Here is a 25,060-nt window from a genome sequence, read left to right on the forward strand (position 1 = left end):
TTCTGCAGCGTGCAGGCTCGAGGAGGAGGGGGTTTTAATAATACCGCGGCCAGCCGAAATGGGAAGATGCCTAAAGCAGCAGTGAGGAGTCTGTCGTCTGTCTAGTTGCCCGCGTCCTAACCTTGCGCTGGAACCAGCAGGGGAAGATGTGTGATTTTATCCTTGTGCCAGGCCGGTCTGTCTAACTCCTGAACAGAGCTATGCGCTGAAATTGGAGGTCCTGACAAAATGGGAGTACTTGTGTTCTCTGTGACTTGCAGTTTACTTTTAACTCTGGTGAGAGGGCACAGTTTGTTCACATGTGAGCCAATTACTATTTCCAGATGTTCAGGAATGCCTTACAATATGACTTTTTTCCCAAACATCATGGGACACTATGATCAGGACACGGCTGCTTTCCAAATGGAGGTAAGATCCCCTGTCCCTACTGTAGTATGTAAATATTACACTGTGAAACAACCTTTTTGTCATTGAGAAATGGTTTGTGATACTTGTTGCACTGAATGCCAAGGCAGATAATGTTTAGTGACTAGGTGTTTCTTTAAAATGTTATGAGCTATAGGCACCCCCACCCCACCTTGGATCCGGTGTTGGAGTGGAAAAGGAATGGGTGTAGCACAGTAATGTGGCTATTCAGAGCTCTTTGACAGAGCTGATTACATATAGCACCTCACTGATACACAGAGCAGTTCTTGAAATTCTCTGGCGTCCTGGCTTATGTCATTGTGGCCCATCTGAACTTGGGTAGTGCAAAAATAATGTTTAGAAGTTGCTCGTTGTTCCTCTCTGTTTATGTCTACTAAGGAGAGAGGTACCTAAACTTGTTATTGGCCCTGTTCTCCATTGTGGCTTTGCCTTCTGTTGTCTTCTGTCTGGATGCTGAAACTTCTGACTGAAAGTTGGGAGGTTTTTTAGGCTGAAAGCAAAGACTTTTCTTACTTGAACTTTTTGTAACATATGGCTCCCTTGAGAATATGCCACCTTGTGGAAAGGCTTTGCTGATAGAAACAGAAGGGCCAGAGCTTCTCTGGGTGAGAGGCTTGTAAAACAAGTTTTAAACCTGTTTTAATAATGGCTTTTCAGTGGTAAGAGGAGGGGGAACATTTTAACACAGATCTTGAAAAGCTTATCATCTTGTGCTGTGCAGAGTGAAACAGAAGTGAGTTGAAAATTAAGAAGTTTCTGATTAAAAATAAGTAAAATTAAAGATTGTATTGAAGGTGGCTACTGTTGTTAAAATCTTATTTGCATATTCTTTTCTGAGGTTGAAGGAGGAGCTTAGAACTTGGTTCAGTTACCAAAGCATTCTTTTAGTGTTGCTTGGGTGTCCTGAGTTCAGAGAATGAGAAGAAGGAGAAAAATGACTGCTACTGCTGAACCCAGGACATCGGGATAGTCAGGATTTCCCTGGTTGGCCTCCAGCTGCCAGCCTGGAACAGCACAGGCTTTGGTCTCACATTGTGTTTGCCAGCCTGGTGTAGATGTGCAGGAAATTCTGGTATCAAATGTCAAGATACCTGTATGGGAGCAACTGAATTCAGCTGCAGGTCTCAGATAAATTGTGGGCTTTAAAATTGAAAGGCAAGCTTATAAGCTTCAGTTGTAAACTCTGTGCAGTGCCTTATCCAGTCATCGTTTGTCAGGAATGCTTTCTACAGCGTCTGCCACTTTTATCTCATCAGGTGTGCTGCTGGTTCTTACTTGGTGTGCCTTTGCAACTGTTGAGCCAGCTTTTGTTAGTATTTGTGCCTTCCAGTCATGCTGCTGTTACAGCAAAGACCACAGAGCCATTTTTATTAGATTGCTACAACTGACTTTTCTGAACTGTCAAGTAGCTTGTGCCTACTGCATGTCTTCTGCAAAGGGTTCATGGTTTACCTGTTCTCATACAGCTACTTCATAAAACCTGAGTGGTAGGGAGAAGTTCGGTTGCTTTCCCTTTTTTATCCCCCCATCCTGTCTCCTTTATAACCACCTGTGACCACTGCAGTGGTTGATCACTACTCAGCCAACTGAGTGGGTGGCTGTGTGGAACAACAGTGTCTATTAGGATTTGATTTCCTTACCCTGTATCATTTGCTTCCTAGTCTCCTGTCATTGCCACTATCTGGCCTCTAATTTGATATACCTCACTACTCTAGTATTGTGCAGACATTTCTAAACTACCTCGTGCCTGTGTGCTGATCTGCCTGCCTGTATTTGTGATTCAGCAGTGCTGATTGACTGCTGGGTCAAACTGAATTTTTAAGACAGCTGCTTTACTGATGAAAGGGTAAGGAAGTTGCTTTCCATTCTTATGTAGCTAGTGTTGAATTTGTTACTAGTGGTTAGATTAGAGTTAATATGATAAACTTATGGTGGTTCATTGCAGGACCCTTGTTTTCTGAGGGAGACCAGTGTGTACCAACACCCCTTATACATTTTGATGTGTGTTCTAGGTGGCATTTGGTAATGGTGCCAGTATAGTTTGTCCCTAGTTGATTGTAACAGGGAGCCGCCTTGGGGTTGTCAAAAGGTCCTGCTTTTTTGCAAAGGGGGGATTTGGTGTGGCTTCAGGGGAGGAGGAACTATTGATTTCTGGAGTATTGTTTAATTTCATTTTGCAGCCATAAAGAGGCAGTGGGTTGGGAGGTAGAGGAGACTTCAGGTGTTATAAGAGCTTGAATTTTTCTGTAATTGGAAGTCCAAACTTTGTTCATACCAAAGAAAGAATTTTAATAGTATGTTGGTTAAAACTTCTTTCTTTTGATCTTTGATAGGGATGCTTAAAGGCTTTGTTTTCTAATTCCATCTTGTTCTTCTGCCTCCCCTCCCCACAGCCTGTTCTCAAGACTGGGCATGGTTTTAGGATGTAAACACTGGCTTTTGAGATTAATGCTTGTAATATTTTCCTCACTTTATGTTAACTGACTTAGAGTAAGCTGCTTAATCATGCAGTCACACGGCACGTGGTGGAGACGTCTTCAAGAAATCCAAGTATTTTGTGCAGAAAGAGCCTTGATGTTAGTTCTGTTTTCTGCTCCTGTCCCCTCTCAGAACTTCTTCCCATTACTTATTTGGGCTGTTAACTCCCAGAAATAATGAACATTTGTTAAAGGCATAAATCTCACATGCAGGTGAAGTTCACTCTCTAAAATTGTCATAACTCTATGCCCTGCTCTCAAGGCTCTACAGGCATGTTGTGCTGTGGGGATTCTTGTATATCCAGAAGAGCTGTGCTTTCCATCTGCTGGAAAATGAAGGCTTCTGTACATTTGCTCTGCTGTCTGGAAAGGTGTTAAATTGGTATTTCTGGGGTGGTATCTTCATAGTAATCCTCCGGGAGAGGATGATGTGGAGCCACTGTCTCACATAGTGGTTGTCCTCCAGGAATTCAGCTGATCTGTGATCTTATGTTTCTCCCTCATGTATCAACTCTTCATAATGATGTGCTGGAAACCAGAACACTGGACTGATTAAAGCAGGAAAGAAAAAAATATTAACTCAGTTTTACAGCCTCTTACAGTTACAGATGTTCTGGCTAGCAATGATAGCTGCTCTGGGTTCTTATTCTCTGCAATAGAAAATTCATAATTTCCAGATTTCCAGTTGTGCCCTCATTCTCCCTGTTGTTTATTTGTTTGTTTGGGGTTTTTTTTTGAGCTGTCAACTTGGCAGATTGAGTTTAGGCTACTTGAGTTTTACTTTAGACTTAGATTAGTTTTGTTTATACAACAAATGGTGATTTGGGGAAAGTAAAACCATGTGGCTTTGTGGTGTGAAGTTTTGTGTATGTTAGCTGACCAGCTGCATGACAATGGAATCTAATTGTTTGCAGATGCTCAATGTATCTGTATCTCCAAGCAGTTTAACAAGTAACACTGCTCATGTTACTACTAGCTCAGATTGGGAGGTTGAAGACCTGAGGTTTGTCGAGGGAGGAAAATAGATTGGCACAGCAGAATAGATGGTCCATTACGGCTATACTTAAATAGGTGTAACTCCCCCTCGTGGTCATCCGCGAAACCAAGTCACTGCTAATTCCAAAGTAACTTCTACTTTTAGCTATACTGGACTAAGTTGTCAATATAAGGCATTATTCCGGCAAGGCAGCGAATATTACTTGGTACTTGTAACTTTTTGTTCATATCTCTTGATCTGTTCTGCTGCGGTTCTGGAATGTGTTCACTGTAGACAAGCCCTTAAGACTTCCTGATGTGGGTAAAATCTATGGGTCTGTAGAATTACAAAGGCAAAAGGCTTGCCAACGAGTTTTAAAGCAGACTATACAAACCACTGGAACACATCCCATGGAGAACAATAAAGTACCTCAGACTGGAAAAATGATTTAGTAACGAGTTTTCCGTTTGCTTCTGAGTTTGTGACTGTGTGCCAAAATACATGTGTGCATGTCTATGGAGAGTTCAGTGCAACTGGCTGCAGCAGTGGGGGAAATTATAGGAGAACTAGGGTTGGTTTAAACTAACAAAACCAGTTTGAAGTGGATTAAGTACCACCCTCAAAAGTTTAATACTGAAGTCCTGTAAGTTAAAATTTGAAATGTAATCACTTAATTTGCTTCCACTAAATATAAATCTACTATTAATTCAATATGAAATTATGTCCAAAAATGGGAGAACTGTGTCTGGCAAGCTAAAACAGTATGTATGTGTGTGTGTGTGTATACACACAGGGAGGAGGAAGCTGCCCACCTTCTGTAGATTGAGAGTTTTGGGAAATAAGTACAGTTTTGCGTAGAAGGTTGTTACTGGGTTGCTCTGCAAAATAGTATAGGTGTGAATTTACTGAAACCTCTGCAGCTTCAATGAGAAAAAATACCCACCAATATTCTTTATCTGCCTGGAGTTAGGTTTTGTCCCTGATGCTGCCTCAGAGCCTAAGGTGCAGAAAGGGTGCAGAGGTGTGAACATTGACTCAATGGAGCAAGCAGGAGGGGCTCTTTAGTTCATAATTTGCTTGTAACTTTTTTGCTGTTTCTTCACCATGTATCACTGGTACTAACAGACAGGCAAGGCTTGTGTAAGAAGAGGTAAATGCTGCAGGCTGTGCATATATGTTACTCAGTACAAACTAAGGTAACTTTTCTAGCTTATCAGAAGGAAGTAGTGGTTGCAAAAGATTTTGGTGCTGAAAGAGCTACATTGATGCTTGTTAAATGAAAGTTTGCAAATGCCAAAGTAATTTTTTTATATATGCTTCATATGGATCAAGGGAAATTCAAAGCAGTGCGACTGACTTCTGTGCTGGGTATGTCTCTAGAAATAGAGAATAGTAAGACAAGAATAATTCTGGTTTGAACAACACTATGTTGAATGTAAAAAAGCTTGGCCAAAGGATCAAAACAATACGGATTATTCATCTGTGTCATTCTTTATGATACCATAAAAATTTGGGAAGTGTGGTTTTATTTTTGCACTCTCTTGTTCTCTGGTGTTCCAAAGAAACACAAGTCAGTATTGGTTCTTACAGTGGTTCTTACAGCAAGACGTTTGTAAACCATCTTTGCTGACTCCTGTGTGTACACTAAATTACAGCCACTAAAAAATGTGTTTGTTACCTGTAGTACTGAGGCCCTTCATCAAGTGTTATTAGCTTGTGCAGATTGGCTAAAACCAGACAGGTGAATGTGTGTAATCCTATTACATTGGCTTTAAAGGTATTGGTCATCTGCAAAATCTAGAGCTGCTTTGTCTGAACAGCATTTCTCATCTACTTGATAATATGAATCGTACTGCCTTGCTCCTTGTTCTGAAAGGATACTGCTTGGAATTTGGAGCGGTCCAAAGTAATGCGTGCTTGCTGAAGAGTAATACACCCACTCACTGCATGAGATTGAGGAGTTTCACTCTGGACTAAATTTAAGCCAGTCCTGCTGTGCATGAGGTCCAAAGTTGGCCTGTGGAAGGCCAGATCTTTCTCAACAGCAGACCTTTCTGGGAAGTTTTGTGGTATCTTGTGGCTCTCCTGCAGATTGCTGTCCCTTCCACTGCCCTGTCTAGTGTTCCTATGTAGCTGCAAGCATCGGTGGTTTAAGTCTCATTGTACAGACTCTGCCTTGGCTCCCCCCTCTTCTTCACACTCGTGTTGTTTGCTGAGCACAAGGCACCATAAGTTTGTGATGGGCTTAGTCTTGTAGCTGTAGCCTCCTCCAGGTGAACACTTGTGAATGGAGTCATACAAGCATCCCTAAAGCTGTTTATATAAAGAAGGAAAACATGGACAGAGCTACTGAGTTTAGAACTGCTTTGCCTTCATTTATAGGAGGCAGTTAGGGCTTGGAGACTGAGTCAAGAGTGGTTGGAACACATCATCCGTGGAGTTGGGGAAAGCCAGCAGTGGGTACAAAGCTTTCAGATGTAAAAAGGTGTGATTTCAAGATCATTTCCATGTTTTTAAGGAGTAGCTGTTGCCCTGTGGAACCTCCTGAACTTCACCTGGTCAGTGGCAAATCAGGTTAGGGAAGACAAATATGCTGAGGGTGATGTGGTGACCATCTGAATAATAATGATTATTAGTAATAATGATAATGTTATGTTTTCAAGCTACAGTCAAGGTGATAGCTAAAGAAATGAAGGCTGATTTTCCATTTTGTATACACACTGATCTTTCCAGAAGCAGTGATTTTACAGAAAATTACTCTGAATCAAAAGTTATGGCACATGGTGAATGCTAAGTATATAGGAGGTTGGCTACATGGTGAAAGCTTCCCAAACACAAACAAAACAGAGGCTGCCATCCAGTTTTCCTGTCCAGTTTTTTAACTGTCTCTGGTTTGTGGCTCAGACTCTTGGGCTGTTTGTTTCTAGTGCTGTCTGACTTGCGTTGCTCTGTGCCCCTGTGTTACCAAGAATTCATTCAGAAGATCCTGTCCTCTTTGTCAACAACTTGTGTGCATGACAGAAGAAACCTGTGCAGATTTCCTAGGGATTAAGGCAGTCTGTTTGAAGTTCAGGGAAGTATTTGATACTGCACTGCATGAAAATTGCTAAAAATACTAATATTTGTAAACTTTAACTAATCCATTCACTTTGTTGTGATGTAGGAGATGTCAGCTGGCCATGCACAAGTCTGATGACTGAATTGAAGCCCATGAAACTGCAGTTATCTACCTGACCACCTGCAGTTCTTACCTCTGTCTTCTGATTTCAGTATTTCCAGTTGGTCATATCTTGAGACACTGTCACACTACTTGGCTGACCATGTCTATGTTTCATTTTTACAAGATATGGGCAAGAAACCACTGGATGCAGTTACTTTTAATTTTGTTGGATTTGGGATGCTGAGGGTGGCAGTTTATTATTCCCCATTAGCATGGGAATTAACTTCATAAGTCGGGAGATTTTCCGACTTCTGTACAATGTCTCTATCCCCACCTAACCAATAGCATGGCTAGCCCAGGTCTGCATGGAGTGGGAAGCTTGATGGAGGCAACAGTGTGACTCCTTGCAGAGCTTCCTCAGGTCTGATCAAGTCAGCTTTGAGCAAAGGTGTTGTGCCATATAACTGTGTTCCTGGGTGTACTTGTTGCAGGATCAGCAGCCACGTAGAAACAGCACCTGGATGGGCTGGTGCTGGTCTGTGCAGAGTTATTTCAGAATTTTTTTTCAGTTGTTTCAGAAAGCCACAGAATTGGCTTTCTTGCCATCCCACTAACTGTCATGGTAAAGGGCATTGAAAGCTATGGTATTCATAGACTGGTGAAGGAGGTGTCTGAATGTGGATATCTGAGAATTCTGAGTAGTAGTCTGTTGCATAAACACTGCTTCAGCGTTTGGTGTTAGTTTTAGTTGAGCATTTTCTTCTGGCTGTGAGGTTATCTCTGCCTCCTGAATTCTGTGAATGTCATTCTTGGGTGCCTCTGTGTGTGGACATCAGGTAGGGAAACTGCTGTGAGGACTTTATGAAGTGTCTGGAAGTTAGGCATCAGAAATTTCTGTTGCGGTAGCCAGTCCCCTTTGTGGATCTGGCTCTTGATTGCTCTACTTGATGTCGCAGAATATTACTTGGAAAGATTGATCCTGTTATGACTGAGATTCTCCTGGTTTAATTTATTAATGAAGTAGGCAAAGAAGAAAGCATGGTGCAGGGTTGCTACTCTGGGAGTTTGGGTGACGCTTTTCTGTTGAAGTGAGGCCCTACACTTACAAAGACAGGGAAACATGAATCTGGTCTGTCTTTTGGAACCAGAGCAATAACTGATTCTGCTGGAATTCCCTTCAAATGAGAAGCTTTTTTATAGGTAGCAGGTGGTCTTTCAACAGCATTACTGGTAATCTTCTAGATTGTATTCTACACAAAAAGTTCAGTAATGAATCCATTTACTCCTGTAATACATGGCAAATGCATGATTTTTTTGAGGTGGTTCTGCTACCACAGTCCAGATGTAATGAAGCTCTGTCTAGACATCAGATGTTTGAGAGCCTGCAGTATACTTCAGTTAACTTACATTTGTCTGTCTTTTTATGCTTTGTATAGTATACGTAGAGATAAAACCATATATAATTTAAAACTGTGTATAAATAGTTCAGTTCTGTAATGCTTGGGAAAACACTCTCATTTGTTTTGGACTGTAAATTGCAGAGGTTGGAATATCTATCATTTCGGTTGAGCTATAATTTAGGTTAGAACCACAAAAGGCAGTGAATTTTGCTAATAAGCTATTTTTGGAAAGTATTGGGATACTACTTTAGTTTGCTTCAGAACAACTTCTTAGTGAGATGTAATATTCCTGGTTATATTGTTTCTAACCTTTGCTGTAGTTAAAAAATATAGGAACATTGGTATTTTTATTTCACACTTAAAAATATTTAAAGCAAAAAAGTAGAACTAAGTTGTTTTACTACAGAAAGAAGTTCTGTAGTTGCTAGTTAATGCAAAACAGCCTGGAACCCATAGAAGTAAAAAGCAAAATATTTTACTGTTTTATCTTTCTGTGTATGTATCTGTATAATGGCAATGGCAAGTTTAGTGCCTAGTTCTGATGTCAGAGGAGTGCTTGCTTGTTGTTTTGTTTAAGGTGCATGAGTGCCTTGTTGCCTACTGACCTTTGAAAACCTTCCCCATGTGCCTTGTCATTACCCTGGTTGGATTTATGATTAATATTCCCATCAACTTTGAATAGCTAGTATGAAGGTTTAGACCTGAGTATGTATATTTTTTACATATATATATGTATCAAAGTATATATTGTGTGTAGGGGTGAATGATAGCCAAGAGCTTGCAAATACACTGGTGATTTTGTTGCAAATATATTGACTGTTCATGTGATGGCTCGTTCAGCTCACTGAGCACTTGCACCACCTGGTATCTGAACAAATGCTTGGCTAGTTTCACTTGAGGTGGGTGATGAAGTTCTGGCCAACTGAGTCTGTGCTGCGCAGGCATCAGTCCCTGATGCCACTGGCATTTATAGCATAGCATTTTTTAAGATATGGGCTTGCCCTTCTAAAGGATGATGCTTCAGGTGCTGACCAGTTGTTGGCTCCCACAGCTGTACAACCATGGGGCGAGCAGGCGGCTGGGAACGGTTCAGTTATCAACTGCAGCAAGTGAAGCTGTCCCCTGTCTTTGTTCAGAGCCCTTTGAAAGTCCAAATGCATGCACTGCCTTTTCTGTTTAGTCGAAGGACAAAGATGAAAGCTCGTATCTTTGCAAACAGCTTCCGTTGCAGAACAATATCATTTGATCCACTTGCTTGTTTACTATTTTTTAATTCTCTTTTTTCCCATCAGCTCCTTGGACTCCAGACTGTCCTTGTGTAGGAAATTTAAACTATTTTGTCTTTTAAGCCAAGGTGGTAACCTACTTTCTACTCTGACAAAAGGTTTTATTCTTATCACTGTAAACACTAAACTGATTATGTTCAAAATATGTTTGACAAGCTTTTAAATCGATTGTGACTGCATTTGTCTTGATTGTGTTGTGAAAGCTACAGAAAGTAATGTTGCTTTGCTTAAAAGCAGCTTATTAAAATTTGAATACGTGTGTTTTGAATGCTCTTCTCTTACATCTGTCAAATTAGGCTGCACTAATGATGCATATTAAATTTGCATACATTCATATCTAAAATATTTTATTCTTATCAGTGAATTTTAGTCCTGAAAACTCTTTCGTTGTAGAGGAGTTACCCATGATATTTTAGCTGAGTTTAGAAAATAAAGATTATAACTGATACTTGCAGCTGGCAGCAATAGTCAATTATTATGCAAGCTCAGGTGGTGACAGAGTATGTGGGACCCCAAATTTGTTCCTACCATCTTCGTTGGTAGTTTAAAGGATGGTTGACATTGTGCTAATGTTCATGAGCTACACTCACATTTCTGTTTTGCAGCTCTGCTGTTAAATAACAACTTCTAACTGGCATGTAGCAACAAGATGCTGACATCTAAACTGCCTTAGCCTCCTGCGAAATAGTTTCTAAATCCTTACATACCAACTTAAAAGTGTCTTTAACTTGCCTTTGATCTAAGTCCATCAATGTAACTTCCAATAGGAAGAACCTGTTTTTTAATCAACCTTGCTTTGAATCTAATGGAACTTGAGCATTTCATCCTTTGTTTAGTTCCATGTGTTAGAACATTTATTTATCATTATTTAATTGTGCATGGATTAGAAGTTGGAGATTCTTGGCAGCTGATTCACTCTGGGCAAGAGCAAATTACCACCCTTGCTAGCCCATCCAGGAATTGTGTGAAGGCATTAATCTCCCTGGGTATGATGCTAATCTCCTTTCCATCCAGTCCAGAATAACTCTATTGAAACAGTAGTGTAGGATTAAATTAACCATGCCATATTTGTGTCACCATTTTTAATTGAAGCAGATTGTCATTATAAAAGTGGGTAAAAATACTGTGAAGATTAATTGTTAGTATCTCTCTGAGTACGAAGAGTAATTGCTGCCTGTTCTTTTGAGACTGCTTATATACACCATAGTTGACAGCGGCCGTATTTCCTAAATATCAGATATGAAAGTGTATATGTAAAATATACTGTGTTTAGGTTTTGAGGTTGTACTTCAGTTCTGTAGTGACACTTATGGGACAATAGTTGTGTTTAAGTCTGGTACTGTAAATTTATTAATCATTAGTTGTTCATACAGTGCTATTCAAAGAGGGGGTTATTTTATTGTTATGTTAGTTACTGTCACTCAGAAGAGTCTTTGTCACTGTGAAAATGTGTGGTCAGTGTTCAACTGTAGTCAAGGCAAATAGAAGGCAAAGTATATTAGGAATGGAATAGAAATAAAAATTTAAAACCTTATTATGCTAAGGTTTAGCAGGATGGCAAAACGATATGGAAAAAGTAAAGAGTAATCTCTTAGCTGTTTGTCAAAAGACAAATGAGGTTGCAAAACCTGGAGTTACAATAAACAAAATGTGCTCCTTTCTCAGCAGTGCCTGATGAAATTATGCAGCCTAACTTACTGCTGTAGTATTTGCAAAGGGTATAAGCATAAATGATTGAAAAAGATTAGATATGTTCTAGGCAGAAAGGAGGTCTGTCAGTGTCTTTTCAACACAGTGGTGGTATAACCTGCAGCTGATTTCCTAAACCACTGATTGCAGGAAACTGGAAGGGATGTCAGCTTGTTTTGCTATATTCCACTTGTTAGCAGCTGGGGTGAGAATGGGGTGCCCAGCTAAATGCAGTCTGAGTTTGGTCTGACTCAGAAGGTCTGCTTGTGTCTTCAGAATATGAAACTTCCTCCTGCTTATGTTCATACTTTCAGGTGTCAAAAAGTAAATGTTGTTAGCAAGCTGAAAGAAATACTGTAAGAACAATTACTCTTGGCAGCCAAGTCCTTGGATTTCTACTCTGATTACATTACAGGCTGAGCATAGGTTTCTTCCTAAAATTTCACATTTTTGTATTTAGCAGTTAACACTGTTTTGCATTTAAATAAAATAGTTCATTAAACAACAGTGTTTAGCCAGTGACAATATGCTATAGTTAGAATGGTAAAGGTTGGGTTTATGTCCTTTCTTCACCAGATGTCACTTTTGTTATACTTAATTTGCTGTATCAAGAGGGCGGGCCTACAATACATAGCCTTATTAGCTGTGGTGGAAAACTCGATTTAAAAAATTGTTTGTTGCTTATCAAAATACTTTTTTTTTTTTTTTTTTTTTAAATTCTTGCTTTGTTGAGCAAACGTTGCTGTTTTACCTATGGCTGCAGAAGTTCTTGCCTGGCACCCCAAAACTTGCTCTAGAAAATTATTTTTTATCAACTGAGATAAACTTTGTGGGACTCAGAAAGGAAAAATATAAAAAATCAAGATAGTTTCTACAAGACTGAATTTCAAAAGTAAACTCAATTTCTACAGGAGTTGTACGTGATTACCCAGGCTATTATCTTTATTTTATCCTAAGTGCCAGGAAGAACAGACCTAACATAAATTAACCATTGGAACAAATAACATTTAATTGAAAAGAAAACAAGCATCATAATTATGCAGAGGTCATTTCATTCATTTGGGGTTAACTCCTCAGTATTATTTTAATCTGAACCATGTAGTATTTAGGAATTAATCTGACTTATGGAACTGGAGCATGTTATACCAGAGTTATACTTCTTTCCTTGTCATAAAATATTTCAAGTCTTGGGTTCCTGCAAAGGCAGCTCTAGAGCAGACATCCAGAGAGACAGGATCAGACCTCTGTGCGCCTGCTGTGATGGCATCTGCAGATGCAGCCGGAGTGCTCTGGAGGATAGTGCCAACATTTTTTTTTGTTTTGCATAAAGCGTTTTTAAGTTATTCTTGCTCTGCCTTATCTTCTTCTATCACCCCTCCCTCTCCATTCCTGTGCTTACTGCAAAAGTCCCCTGAGGATTTGTAGGTATTCCATTTTGGAGAGGGAAACCTATTTATCAATGTTTTTTATTTTAAAACGCATGCTTGGCATGCAGTAAAACTTGCTCTTTGGCTGTAGATGTGTGTGTGTGTATGTATTATTTGGGATTCTTAAAAGCTGGCAAAAGTAAGAGTGCTATTCAGGACTCAGAAGTTAGTTCTTCCCTTACCAGTCATTTGTTGAATATTTGAGAGATGTAGCTGTTAATAGCAACGAATTAAATAAAATTCTTCATAAATAAAAATCTTACTAAAAGCTTTGCTGACTTTGAAAATTTTGCACAGTGTCCCTATTTATCGAAACAGTTAAAAGTGTATTAAATACTGTTTCAGTTTTCTTGATGCATGAATTTGACTATTTAGGTGTGATATGGAGATTCCTGTTTCCTGAAATACCAGAAGCATTTGTTCAAAAAGTGTACTTTGTAGAATCGTAGAATGCCAGGTTGGAAGGGACCTCAAGGATCATTGGTCCAACCTTGCTTGGCAAAGCATGGCTTAGACTAGATGTCCCAATGCCCTCTGTGGCTGAACCTTTGAAGTGTTCAATGTTGGGGAATCCACCACTTCCCTGGGGAGATTATTCCAATGGCTGATTGTTCTCTAAAAACTTAAAAGAACCTTAAAAAGAACTTCAAAGGCTGATGTGACCCTGCTGATGGCTTTCACTCTCAGCCATGGGTTGGTTCCCTCAGGGAACGAGCTTGGTTTACTTTCATGAGCTGGGTCTGGAACGTGTGTCTGGTATGGCAGACAGGACAGTTAACAGCAGCCTGCAATGGATCTGAAGGCTGGGGCTTATTCAAGAACTAGTGGGCTGGATCCCTTCAGCACACACCCCCACAGCTGCTCTGTGTTCCCTCCCTTTCCTTGGGCAGTCTCCGCACCTCAGTGAGTTGAGAAGCCAACCTGTTCTGCGCATCCCCCTAGCCTGCCACCCCAAAGCTTTTACATGGGCCAAATGGCAGTGCACCATATATGTGGTCTGTGTCCTTGCAGTGCCTGGCACCTCCTGGCCCTAGCTGATCTGTGGTTAGTATCCATGTGCCCTCCAACAGGTCACCAGCCCATGGTTGGCTCCTTCAGTTTAATTTCTGCTTGTGCTCGCTGACACGAGGGCTTGCTTACACAGCCCCCCAGCATTCCTGCTTCCCTCTGCTGGCCCTACCACTCTGGACATGCAGCCCACTTAGAAGTACAGGAGCATGCCTGGCCATGCTGTTAGCATGTCATCGCTTGCTTCATTCAATGAGCTGCCCTTACAACAATGCAGCACTTGCAAAAATGTCTGACAGCTTCTGGTTTGTCTGATACGCAGTAGTATTTCAGCTGAAATAGTTATTGCTAATAATAAAGTTGATAAAATGTAGAGAAGGAAGATTGACTTTTTACCTTAAAAGCCTGTCTGACTGTCAGTAATAGATTGAATTAACTTGTGGGGAGGGGGGAGGAAGAAGGGGCAAGTTGTATTAAATATCATTCTGTGAGTTCTCTAGTAAGAACAGTCATCAGTCATGTCAAATTTTGAAGTGCAGTGTTTCAGAAATGAAGAATAATGATATTTAGACCTCACTAAACAAAGAAACCCAAACCTCTCTGCCATGAGAGAAGACGATGAGTGCAACACACCACTTGGACTGAAAACGTAATCTAACAGGAACTACAGGGACAGGAACACTTTTAAAAAATCTCATTTAGAAACTGACTGGTGAATGTAGGAACTTAATCTTTCACTCTGTTATTTAAAAAATCTTGGGCTTTCATAATATCTTTCAAGTTTCTAGTATTGTCAAGTAAGGAAAAAATCAGGTTTGAGTAGTTAGAGATTGGCCAAGATCCCAGGGCAGGGCTAGAAGTGCTAACAGAGCTTCTCACTGCTCAGGTCACTGGGTTTTACTCTTTCACAACTGCTGAACAAGCACTATATTCTGTTATCTTTTCAAACCTACAGGGGAACAAATGTGATCCTTAGTGATGAAAGTTAGTTTTGACGACTTGAATTATCTTTTTAAAATTACTAACCAAAGCCTTTTTCTTCCCTGTAGCCTTTTTTTCCACTTATGAATCTTCACTGTTCACCAGACTTCCACACATTTCTGTGCAAAGCCTTTGTTCCTGCCTGCCTAGAGCAAGTTCATGTGATTCACCCTTGTCGAAGCCTCTGTGAGAAAGTATATTCTGATTGTAAGCAGTTGATGGACACTTTTGGAATCACATGGCCTGAAGAGCTGGAATGTGCCAGGTAGGGTATTTTTCACATTGACAGGTGGTGGGGGTGTTGCTTTCATACTTGACCTAGGCAGAGTTGAAAATCCCAGGCAGAATGTTAAATATCGCCGCCTTGCTGTAGCTTCCTCATGTTTGGTGACCCTGCAGTGCTTATGCGTAGGGCTATTTTCTAATTAAAACCTGTTTGTTATTCAAATGATCACCTGCATTTCCTGCTTTTGAGTTTCTTACAACAAATTTCTGCAGCAGTACTTTTCAGTATTCAGATCCCTGCAAAAAAGAAGTTTTTTAGTATAATTTTCATAAAATTTGTTATCATAAATGTTATAGAATATATTTTGCTTTGGTTTCTGATCTCTGAACTAAGGGTGATCATACTTACTTCATGGGGATTTTATAAATAACTGCTCATAAAATAATTAAGTAGAAAATATTCTGTAGTTGAATGGACGCAGCATTAAGTCGTAGAAGTCTTACCTTACTCCTAACTACTTAAATGTGCAAATTCAGTCTGATGTTGCTTTTCCTGTACTGCCTGCCAAAAGTCCCTTTTTTAAAAATTCCACTTTTCTCAAAGATGTTCACATGTATCTTCCAGAGAGAAGACAGTTAATACTACATTTGGGGAAAAGATATATATTAAATGGAAACCACAGAATACATTCCATTGTAATCTTTTGAGACTCTGACATTCAACTGCAGAAAAATTATTACGGCCAAATGGTAGTGGTGGTTGGGTTGTTTTTTAACACACATCAGGTCAAGAACTATAGGAAAGGAGCAGAAAGGGGAAATTCAAATCATTTTTCTAACCCCTATGAAGTTGCTGATCTGTGATAAGGCTGAGAGAGAGCTGGATCAGTAATTCTGTGCCATGATCTCTGGTACAAATCTGTATTGGGGTAGAAATCTGTACCAGAGTGAGTATGATAGATGGCATTAATGCCATTTCCCTTAGTTCTGCAGGAAAATTGTGGGATTTTAAAACAAGGAGACATCAGCTTTTCCCATCTAGTGTGAGCTTTTGTGCAACAGTAGTGCTACTCAGCACAGCAAATGTCTTCAAGAGTTTTGAAAAATTAGGAAAATTACAATTGAAGCCAGTTACTCAATGTATCTTTCAAATGACATTTAAAATTAAATTACATTTTGCAGTAATTACTTTAAATTATTCTATTATTGCTAGCATTTATTGACAATGAACCTGCTCTGTTCGTATGTGAAATGTTTCCTGAAGCACCTTGACCTGGGTTCAGCAGTAGGAGTCATTTTTCTCCTTCTTAGTACCTGGTGCAGTGCTGTGTTTTTGACTTTCAGCCTGGGAACAGTACTGATAACGCCGATGTTTTTAGTTGGTGCTAAGTCATGTTTAGTCTGACCAAGGACTTTCTGAGTCTCATGCTCTGCCAGGGAGGAGGGGAAGCTGGGAGAAAGCAGAGACAGGACACCCAAACTAACCAAAGAGGTATTCCATACCACAGCACGTCATGCCCAGTATATAAACTGGGGGCAGTTACCCGGAAGGGATAGGTCGCTGCTTGGGTTGGGCTGGGTATCGGTCGGTGGGTGATGAGCGGTTGTATTCTCTTCCCTTGTTATTTCCCGTATCATTATTATTATTGGTGGCAGCAGCAGTGGTTTGTGTTACACCTTAGTTACTGGACTGTTTTTATTTCAACCCATGGGAGTTACATTCTTTTGATTCTCCTTTCCATCCCTCTGGGAGAGGGGGGGAGGAAGTGGAAGGGGGGGGAGTGAACTAGTGTCTGCATGGTTCTGAGTTACCAGCTGGGCTTAAAGCATGACACAGCTACAGAGAAATCCAGATGATGCAGGATGATCTTACCGCAGCAGAGATCCTGCTGCTGGAGCCCGTTGAAGAGGAGCTGGTGAGAGGATGGGCAGTAACTGGAATCCTCAGATTCACACTTCTGTATTCTTACAGACATACATAATGCCTAGGAAGACATGGGTGAATAAAGCTTGCACTGTTCCCATGCATGGTGGCCCAGCCCATGGTTAATGAAAGAATCTGCTACAGAATCAGTTCTCCTAATGGTTAGTCTGGGTTTATTTAGACAGCACAATAATGCAGGGAAACAAAGAACTGAAGGGGTTTTTAGCTTAAGCCAAGCTTGCAAACTAACATTGAAGGACACCTATAATAGCATTTCACAAAAAATGTTTTGAGATAACAGAAATTTACTTTAAAAGTTAAAATACAAAACTTGTTCTTTTAAAATATATGCTTAAACTTGGAAGGCATATAAATATAAATCCAGTTTTGAGTAAATGCTTACCTGTTTGAGTTATAACTACATAATCAAGTTTGAAGGTATGTCCAACGCTGCTAGTACTGTATTAACCATATAAAAGGTCACATATTGTGCCCAATCAAACCCTTGAGCAATTGAGTCTTGAGCAGTTTTTAGATGAACAGTATTGCTAAAATAGTGATAATTTTTTGCAATGTTTATCTATTCTGCTTTTGTCTTTTTCAGTTAGGTAGTTTTATTGTTGTCAACAATGAAATATCACTAAAACACAAAAATTATAATCATATACTAGTCATCAGTTAATTCTACATACTGACAGCCTTCTTTCTTTATTCCTTGATTGAGGCTTGCATTTTGACAAGATCTGTCTCCAACACTCTTGTTATCCAGAGTTTAAAAAACCCTGCTGGTAATATTTTTATATACATATATGAAAGTTTAGTAGAACTTAAGACACTAAAAGAACAATTGCAATTTGAGTAGTTTCATAAGCAATAAAACAACAGTTGGATAGCTGTGTTTGAATAGTCTTCTAAACTGAAAGTATTTTAAGTCTGTTTTTTAAAATACCACCTGAGTTTTTCATGTAATGCACATTTTGCATTATCTACAAAATTTAAAGGTGCTTAGAATCAGGTTTTTTTCATATTTCTAAGAAATAATTGCAGTTAAGAATGAGGAGTATTAAGATATTTCCTCTTCTGTTTATGTAGACTAGTCAATTGTGATGAAACTGTTCCTGCCACGGCTGCTGTAACCACAAACATACATGGAACTCAGAAGACCCCAGGCCAGACCCGAAGGGATTATGGATTCTGGTGTCCACGACACCTACACACTACCAATGGACAAGGCTACAAGTTTCTAGGAATTGATCAGTGCGCACCCCCATGTCCCAATATGTACTTCAAAAACTATGAATTGGATGTTGCAAAAAGCTTCATTGGAATAGTTTCAATCTTTTGTCTTTGTGCTACGCTTTTCACTTTCCTGACTTTCCTGATTGATGTTAAAAGGTTTAGGTACCCAGAGAGGCCGATCATATATTACTCTGTCTGTTACAGCATAGTCTCTCTAATGTACTTTATTGGATTTTTACTTGGGAACAAAACTGCCTGTAATGAGGCAGATGATAAGTTAGAAATTGGTGAAACAGTTGTTCTTGGCTCCCAAAACAAAGCCTGTACTGTCCTTTTCATGGTTTTGTATTTTTTCACTATGGCAGGAACTATATGGTGGGTGATTCTTACAATCACTTGGTTCCTTGCAGCGGGAAGAAAATGGAGCTGTGAAGCTATTGCACAAAAGGCCATGTGGTTCCATGCAGTTGCATGGGGAATACCTGGTTTTCTGACCATTATGCTCCTTGCAATGAACAAAGTTGAAGGGGACAATATCAGTGGAGTTTGTTTCGTGGGTCTCTACGATCTGGATGCCTCTTTGTACTTTGTGCTTTTGCCGTTGTGCCTTTGTGTCTTTTTCGGTCTCTCTCTTCTTTTAGCTGGTATTATTTCTTTAAATCATGTGCGGCAAGTCATTCAGCATGATGGCAGAAACCAGGAGAAGCTAAAGAAATTTATGATCCGAATTGGAGTTTTCAGTGGTTTATACTTGGTGCCACTTGTAGCACTTCTTGGATGTTATGTCTATGAACTGGTGAACCGGAAGATCTGGGAAACAACTTGGGTGTTTGACCACTGTGACCAGTACCATATTCCTTGTCCTTATCAGGCAAGTAGCAGTTTCCTTTATAAATTATAATGAAAAGTTAATTAACAAAACCCATTATACATTACTATATCTGCTGCGCAATTAGTAAATCAGTTCAAGAACATGCAGTGATTAGTTGCTTTTTAAGTCAAAATTGGTGGTGTGAAACTTCTGCTTTGAAAGTTTATGTTAATCAAATTGATAGCACGGGGCAGTTAACTCCAACTTAGTCTAAAGGGAATATATGATCTTTAAGATATTTGAATTTATAGAATCATAGAATAGTTAGGGTTGGAAAGGACCTTAACATCATCTAGTTCCAACCACCCTGCCATGGGCAGGGGCACCTCACACTAAACTGTGTCACCTAAGACTTTGTCCATCCTGGCCTTGAGCACTGCCAGGAATGGAGCATTCACAACTTTCTTGGGCAACCCATTCTAGTGCCTCACCACCCTTACAATAAAGAACTTCCTCCTTATATCCAATCTAAACTTCCCCTGTTGAAGTTTTAACCCATTACTCCTTGTCCTATCACTACAGTCCCTGATGAAGAGTCCCTCCCCATCACCCTTATAGCCCCCCTTCAGATACTGGAAGGCTGCTATGAGGTCTCCACGCAGCCTTCTCTTCTCCAGGCTGAACAGTCCCAACTTGCTCAGCTTGTATTCATACAGGAGGTGCTTCAGCCCCCTGATCACCCTCATGGCCCTCCTCTGGACTTGTTCCAACAGTTCCATGTCCTTTTTATGTTGAGGACACCAGTACAACCAGGACTACTGTACACAATACTCCAAGTGAGGTCTCACAAGAGCAGAGTAGGGAGCAGGATCACCTCCTTCGACCTGCTGGTCACGCTGCTTTTGATGCAGCCCAGGATAGGGTTGGCTTTCTGGGCTGCGAGTGCACACTGCCGGCTCATGTTCAGTTTCTCATCGACCAACACCCCCAAGTCCTTCTCCTTGGGCTGCTCTGAATCTCTTCTCTGCCCAACCTGTAGCTGTGCCTGGGATGGCTCCAACCCAGGTGTAGAACCTTGCACTTGTCATGGTTAAACTTCATAAGGTTGGCATCAGCCCACCTCACAAGCATGTCAAGATCCCTGTGGATGGCATCCCTTCCCTCCAGCGTATCAGCTGAACTACAGAGCTTGGTGTCATTGGCAAACTGGCTGAGGGTGCACTCAATCCCACTGTCCATGTCACTGACAAAGATGTTGAACAAGACCAGTCCCAACAAAGTTCATGCTGGAAGGAGGATCGTTCTTCATAGTATGTGTACCTAAAAGTAGTTGCTCGCTATTTGGGTACCTAGCTCAGTATCAAAGCACTTAAGGTGAATTTTCATCAATTTCAGTTGAAGCTGAAATGATTCTTGAAGATTGAGAAAGTCTAACTGAGATTTTGTTGCTTATAACCATAGATTTTAAATCACTCTTGTCCTTTTTTTGTCTTCGAAGTATAGAAGTGTAAACCACTTGAAATTACAAAACGAATTTCCAGTATATTTTTTCCATGATAGCTGTCATTTGCAGACTGATTTTCAGTAATGTGAAGAAATCTTAAAAACAACCAACCAAACAAAGAGCAAACAAAAAAGAAAAACAACCCAACAGCACTTTAAAGTGCAGAAGTGTTTGTATTTAACATTTGACTCTTAAAATGCCAACTTCCTTGGAAAGGCTTTTAAAGTAAATCTGCCCATGTTCAGTACTCCCTATGGATTAAATCTCTTGTAAGTACATAAAACTCCCTGCAATTGCAAGTAATTTGTGGTTTCTTTCCATTAAGAACAAATATAAAAGATGACACCATCATTAAGAGAATTGCAAGTGTCTCATGTCATCTTTCATTGCTTTGCACTTACCATCTGTGTTTTTGCTGCAATAAACTATCATTAAAAAGAGGAATATAAGCATAGGCATTATGGAATGATAAGGCTTGATCCTTCTACATTCTTAAACATCCTCTGTATCCTATGTATTGAAGTTAGTATAAACTGAGTAGCAGAGCTTACACACTTCTTTATTACTTTGATTCCATTACTGTTCTTAACAAGTGCACTTTGTCTTCACTGGGCTCTGTATCAACCTAAATGGTTCAAAATTACAAAATATACAAGATGAAAACAAGGCTTTGATGCTTTAAGAAAACCACCTTTTGTTTCTTAGTGCTTACATATAACAGCTTGGCAAATTAACATAAAGCATGTATTCTCAGCCTATAATTAACCTATTGGAAAGAGTAAATAGCAACAGGGAATGTTACACAAAGATAGACTTAATGGGATCTGTCCCTGTAATAAACAGCGCGTGCTAACTGTGGCATAGATTAAGGTGGCATGCTCAGCCTTGGCTTACCTGAGTGAGCTTGAAGACTTCCATTACATTGGCCTGATCAAAACCAAATAAAAACAAACTTCAGTTTAAGTAGCTAATGTTACCTGGCTAACAGAAATAGTGACTTTCATAGATGGGCCGGGCAGATAAGTCAGGTAATGTAAATTAAATTTGCAGCATGGGAGCAGAAGATAATAATCTCTGAGTAAAGTATCTCTGCTCCTATGATCCAGTTCTGCAAATAAGTGGATTAATTCTGCAATAAACAGAAAACTACTCTTTAGTTCCCTGCAGCTCCTTGAATATGCTGTGTGATCTGATTAGCTCCCAACTCATCCACATACTGTTTCTTTTAAATTGAAGGGATAAATCTTATACATACAAGCTATCTCTGAAGAACATGGTTACTAATACTGTTACCCCCAAAATTATCTTCCCTTTCAAGTTAAAAAAAAAATTTCCTTCTGACTAATCTTCTCTGTATGTATTCAGCTGTAGACATTAACCAGGTCTGACTTGACTGTACATGTCTAACATTTGTCCTCAGTACAAGCCTCAACAAAGCCCAGCAGCCCTAAGGAGAAGGTCTCTTTTACATCATCTATTTTGTTTTCTGTGTGTAAAAAAAAAAATAAATCAACAAGTGTATTTTCTTCTTTGCATTCATTCAACTTTGTTATCTTCTAGGCAAAGGCACTAGCAAGACCAGAAATATTTTTGTTTCTGATGAAATATTTGCTGACATTGATTGTTGGCATATCTCCAGTCTTCTGGGTGGGAAGTAAAAAGACCTGTTCTGAATGGGCCAATTTCTTCAACAGAAATCGCAAAAGAGAGTAAGAACCACTTTTTATTCCTGGTTTTTTAAGTATATATCTTAAAATAAATTGGAATTTTGGCATATTTCTTTAAATATAGCTCAGGCAATCAAAATGTTCTCCTTCGACCTTTTCTAAATGCTGCATATGGGCATCAGCAAAATTCCATTAGAGTTTGTGGAAGTTTTACATATGCAGTGACTTTTTGACATTTTCAGAAGATACAAAATATTTTCCTCTGCTGATTTGCTCTCTTTCATAAAGCAGAACACATAGTATTGTTTAGCATTGACTAGTGCATCTCTGGTTTCCAGTCGCATGGGGGAAGATAATTTCAGCCGTCAATTTAGATCCTTCCACATATTCTGGATGCTTCAATAGCACAGTGCTTAGCTGTGTTTACTGTCATAATAACATCCTCTGCTTTTCTCCTCTGCCAGGCTTGTCTTATTTTAAAGCTAATTTTCACTGAACCCTCCTAGTATCACTTTTATTATATTAATCTGTTGTTCGTTATTATTTTTCTGAAACAGAATAATTCAGTTTTATTACTTAATTTATTTGATTTCTATCTGTGGATTTAAACAGATTATAAATGTCATGCCCATTTCTCGTAGTTGTCGTGTTTTCCATTCCTTTTTATTCCTTGATGATTTCTTTTAAAGTATCTGTATTACTCATAAATTACACTGTGGGTTTAGATCTTTCTCTTTGGATTTCCCAAGGCAGCAGTCCTTAAGCTCCTTTTATTTTACATCTGCATTCCTTGATGGTGAGCTTATAGCTTCCTTTCCCTCTCCCTCTTTTTCCATATCCTGTATAATTTTTCATGTGTTTTAGATGTTAACTGCTTTAAACTATAAGAATTTAAAAATACTGAAGTCAGTTTTATAATGCTTACCTTTTTTTCACTTAAACAAGGTTTACTTTACATAAAGGTAATTTCGTAATACAGCTGCTTATGAGCTAATCCTGCTTTCCTGTCTGAGATGATTAATCAACTGAAGTCATTGGACCTACTTACAGAAGTAAGAAATGTAGAAATCTGCTTTATTTAATTGTTCCACAGACATCATTACTTTGGAGCCATTATGATTGGAGCTTTTTTCCCCTCTTTTTTCACATTTTTTTTTTTCTCATGTTTATTAACATCCAGCTCAGACTGCATCACTGGTGGCTATTCTTATGTGGGTTTGTGTACAAAGCTATATTACACTCTGTCTAGGATTATCCCCTTCATTCAGTTACACACTTGTATTTTCTTTCAGTCCAATCAGTGAAAGTCGAAGAGTGCTGCAAGAATCGTGTGAATTTTTCTTGAGGCATAATTCCAAAGTTAAGCATAAAAAGAAGCACTACAAATCAACCTCACACAGACTGAAAGTCATTTCAAAGTCAATGGGGACCAGCACCGGTGGGACAACAAATCATGGAACGTCTGCAGTAGCAATCACTAATCATGATTACTTAAGCCAGGAAACTGTTGCAGAAATTAAAACCTCTCCAGAGACATCTGAGAAAGAGGTAGAGGCGGATGGAACATCAGTCCGAAGAGTCGACGAAGGTGAAAACAGTGGAGATCAAATGTTATCTAGTTCTAAACTGACCGTGGATCAGGTGGAAAAAAGAAATAAAGCAGATAGCACGTGTCACCTGAGTAGCTTGGGTGAGAGTATGAAGAGAGCAGCCGAAGGAAGGTAAGGCTCCTTAACTCAATCTTTTGCATGTTTATGTGTATGTCCATTAATTCTTTTTTTGGTAAGTTTTCTATTTCTTCTGTGTGAAGAATCACTGTACTCTCTGTAATCATTTTGAGAGGTGACAAGTCTGAAAAAGAGCAATGGTGACCCTGAGCTTGGCAAAATGTACAGAACTGTACTGCATTCTTTTGAAAAGAATATAGCTTAAATACATTTCTAGTAATGAAATTATAATATTTTTTCCAATGTAATGCACCGTGCTTAAAATTGACTCCCTGTATTTTCTTTTCCATTACTTCTAGAATAACTCCTAGGAGTGATTTTGTTGAATCTCCTCCATTACAAAGCAGCTGTTCCCAAATACCTGATGTCTCACAGTCAGCTTCCCTACCGCTACTTATCTACTCGGCTTCAGATACCAGAAGAGAGTTGGATTCAGGAAACAGTTCAAACCTTTGAAAGATTGAAATTTTATATGAACATTTATAGTGTATAAAACTGATAGGAATTCTGTGTTACACTGGAAATGTCCTTTGAAAGACTGAAATTTTGTATGAACATTTTCAGTGTATTAAACTGATAGGGATTCTGTGTTACACTGGAAATACTGGCTATTCTGTGCCTTATTGAAAAACACACATATCTTGCTTTGCACTTAAAAGATGTAGGTTTTGTTGTGGGGACAGTTAGCAATAATGTACTATATTTAACCGTATCCAGAAATAGTGGAAACTAAAGTTCTGTAGGATGTGGCTGGATTGACTAGCAGTAATTTAACAAGAAGATGAGAGAAACAAATATTCCCAATAGAAAGAACCCTTTTTAATGAATTGTATTAAAATAATGCTTAGAAAGCACTGTTACTTTTGAAGGCATGAAAGTTCTATCTGCATCTTTGTTATTTTCCGAAACTTGGGGGTTTTTTTTCCTCTTTTTTTACTGTGTCTTTAACAGCAGTATCACTTTAAATAAGGGAAACACAAATTTATAAGTAGTCCCTAAATTACATGTCATGATGTATCATTTATAGCACTGGTTTATGGTAGCTTGTACACTGAATATGAAAAGGAATCTGGAATTATAGTGACTAATTTTGTACATAAAAATGAATTTTGTAAATAACTGACTGCATAAGG

General features: G+C 39.2%; 1 protein-coding gene across 1 annotated transcript; it reads left to right on the forward strand.

Moving 5' to 3' along the window:
- Nucleotides 1–228: 228 nt before the first annotated feature.
- FZD6 (frizzled class receptor 6) lies at nt 229–24,383 on the forward strand (the record flags this gene model as incomplete). The annotated part of the gene is made up of 6 exons (XM_080611943.1): nt 229–408; nt 14,899–15,095; nt 18,072–19,089; nt 22,094–22,242; nt 23,493–23,921; nt 24,227–24,383. The coding sequence occupies 6 exons, from the start codon at nt 229–231 to the stop codon at nt 24,381–24,383; spliced, it is 2,130 nt and encodes a 709-aa protein (XP_080468069.1).
- Between the last annotated feature and the right edge of the window lie 677 nt (nt 24,384–25,060).

The sequence above is a fragment of the Psittacula echo genome (genome assembly GCF_963264785.1).
Source record: "Psittacula echo genome assembly, chromosome: 2".
NCBI lineage: Eukaryota > Metazoa > Chordata > Aves > Psittaciformes > Psittacidae > Psittacula > Psittacula echo.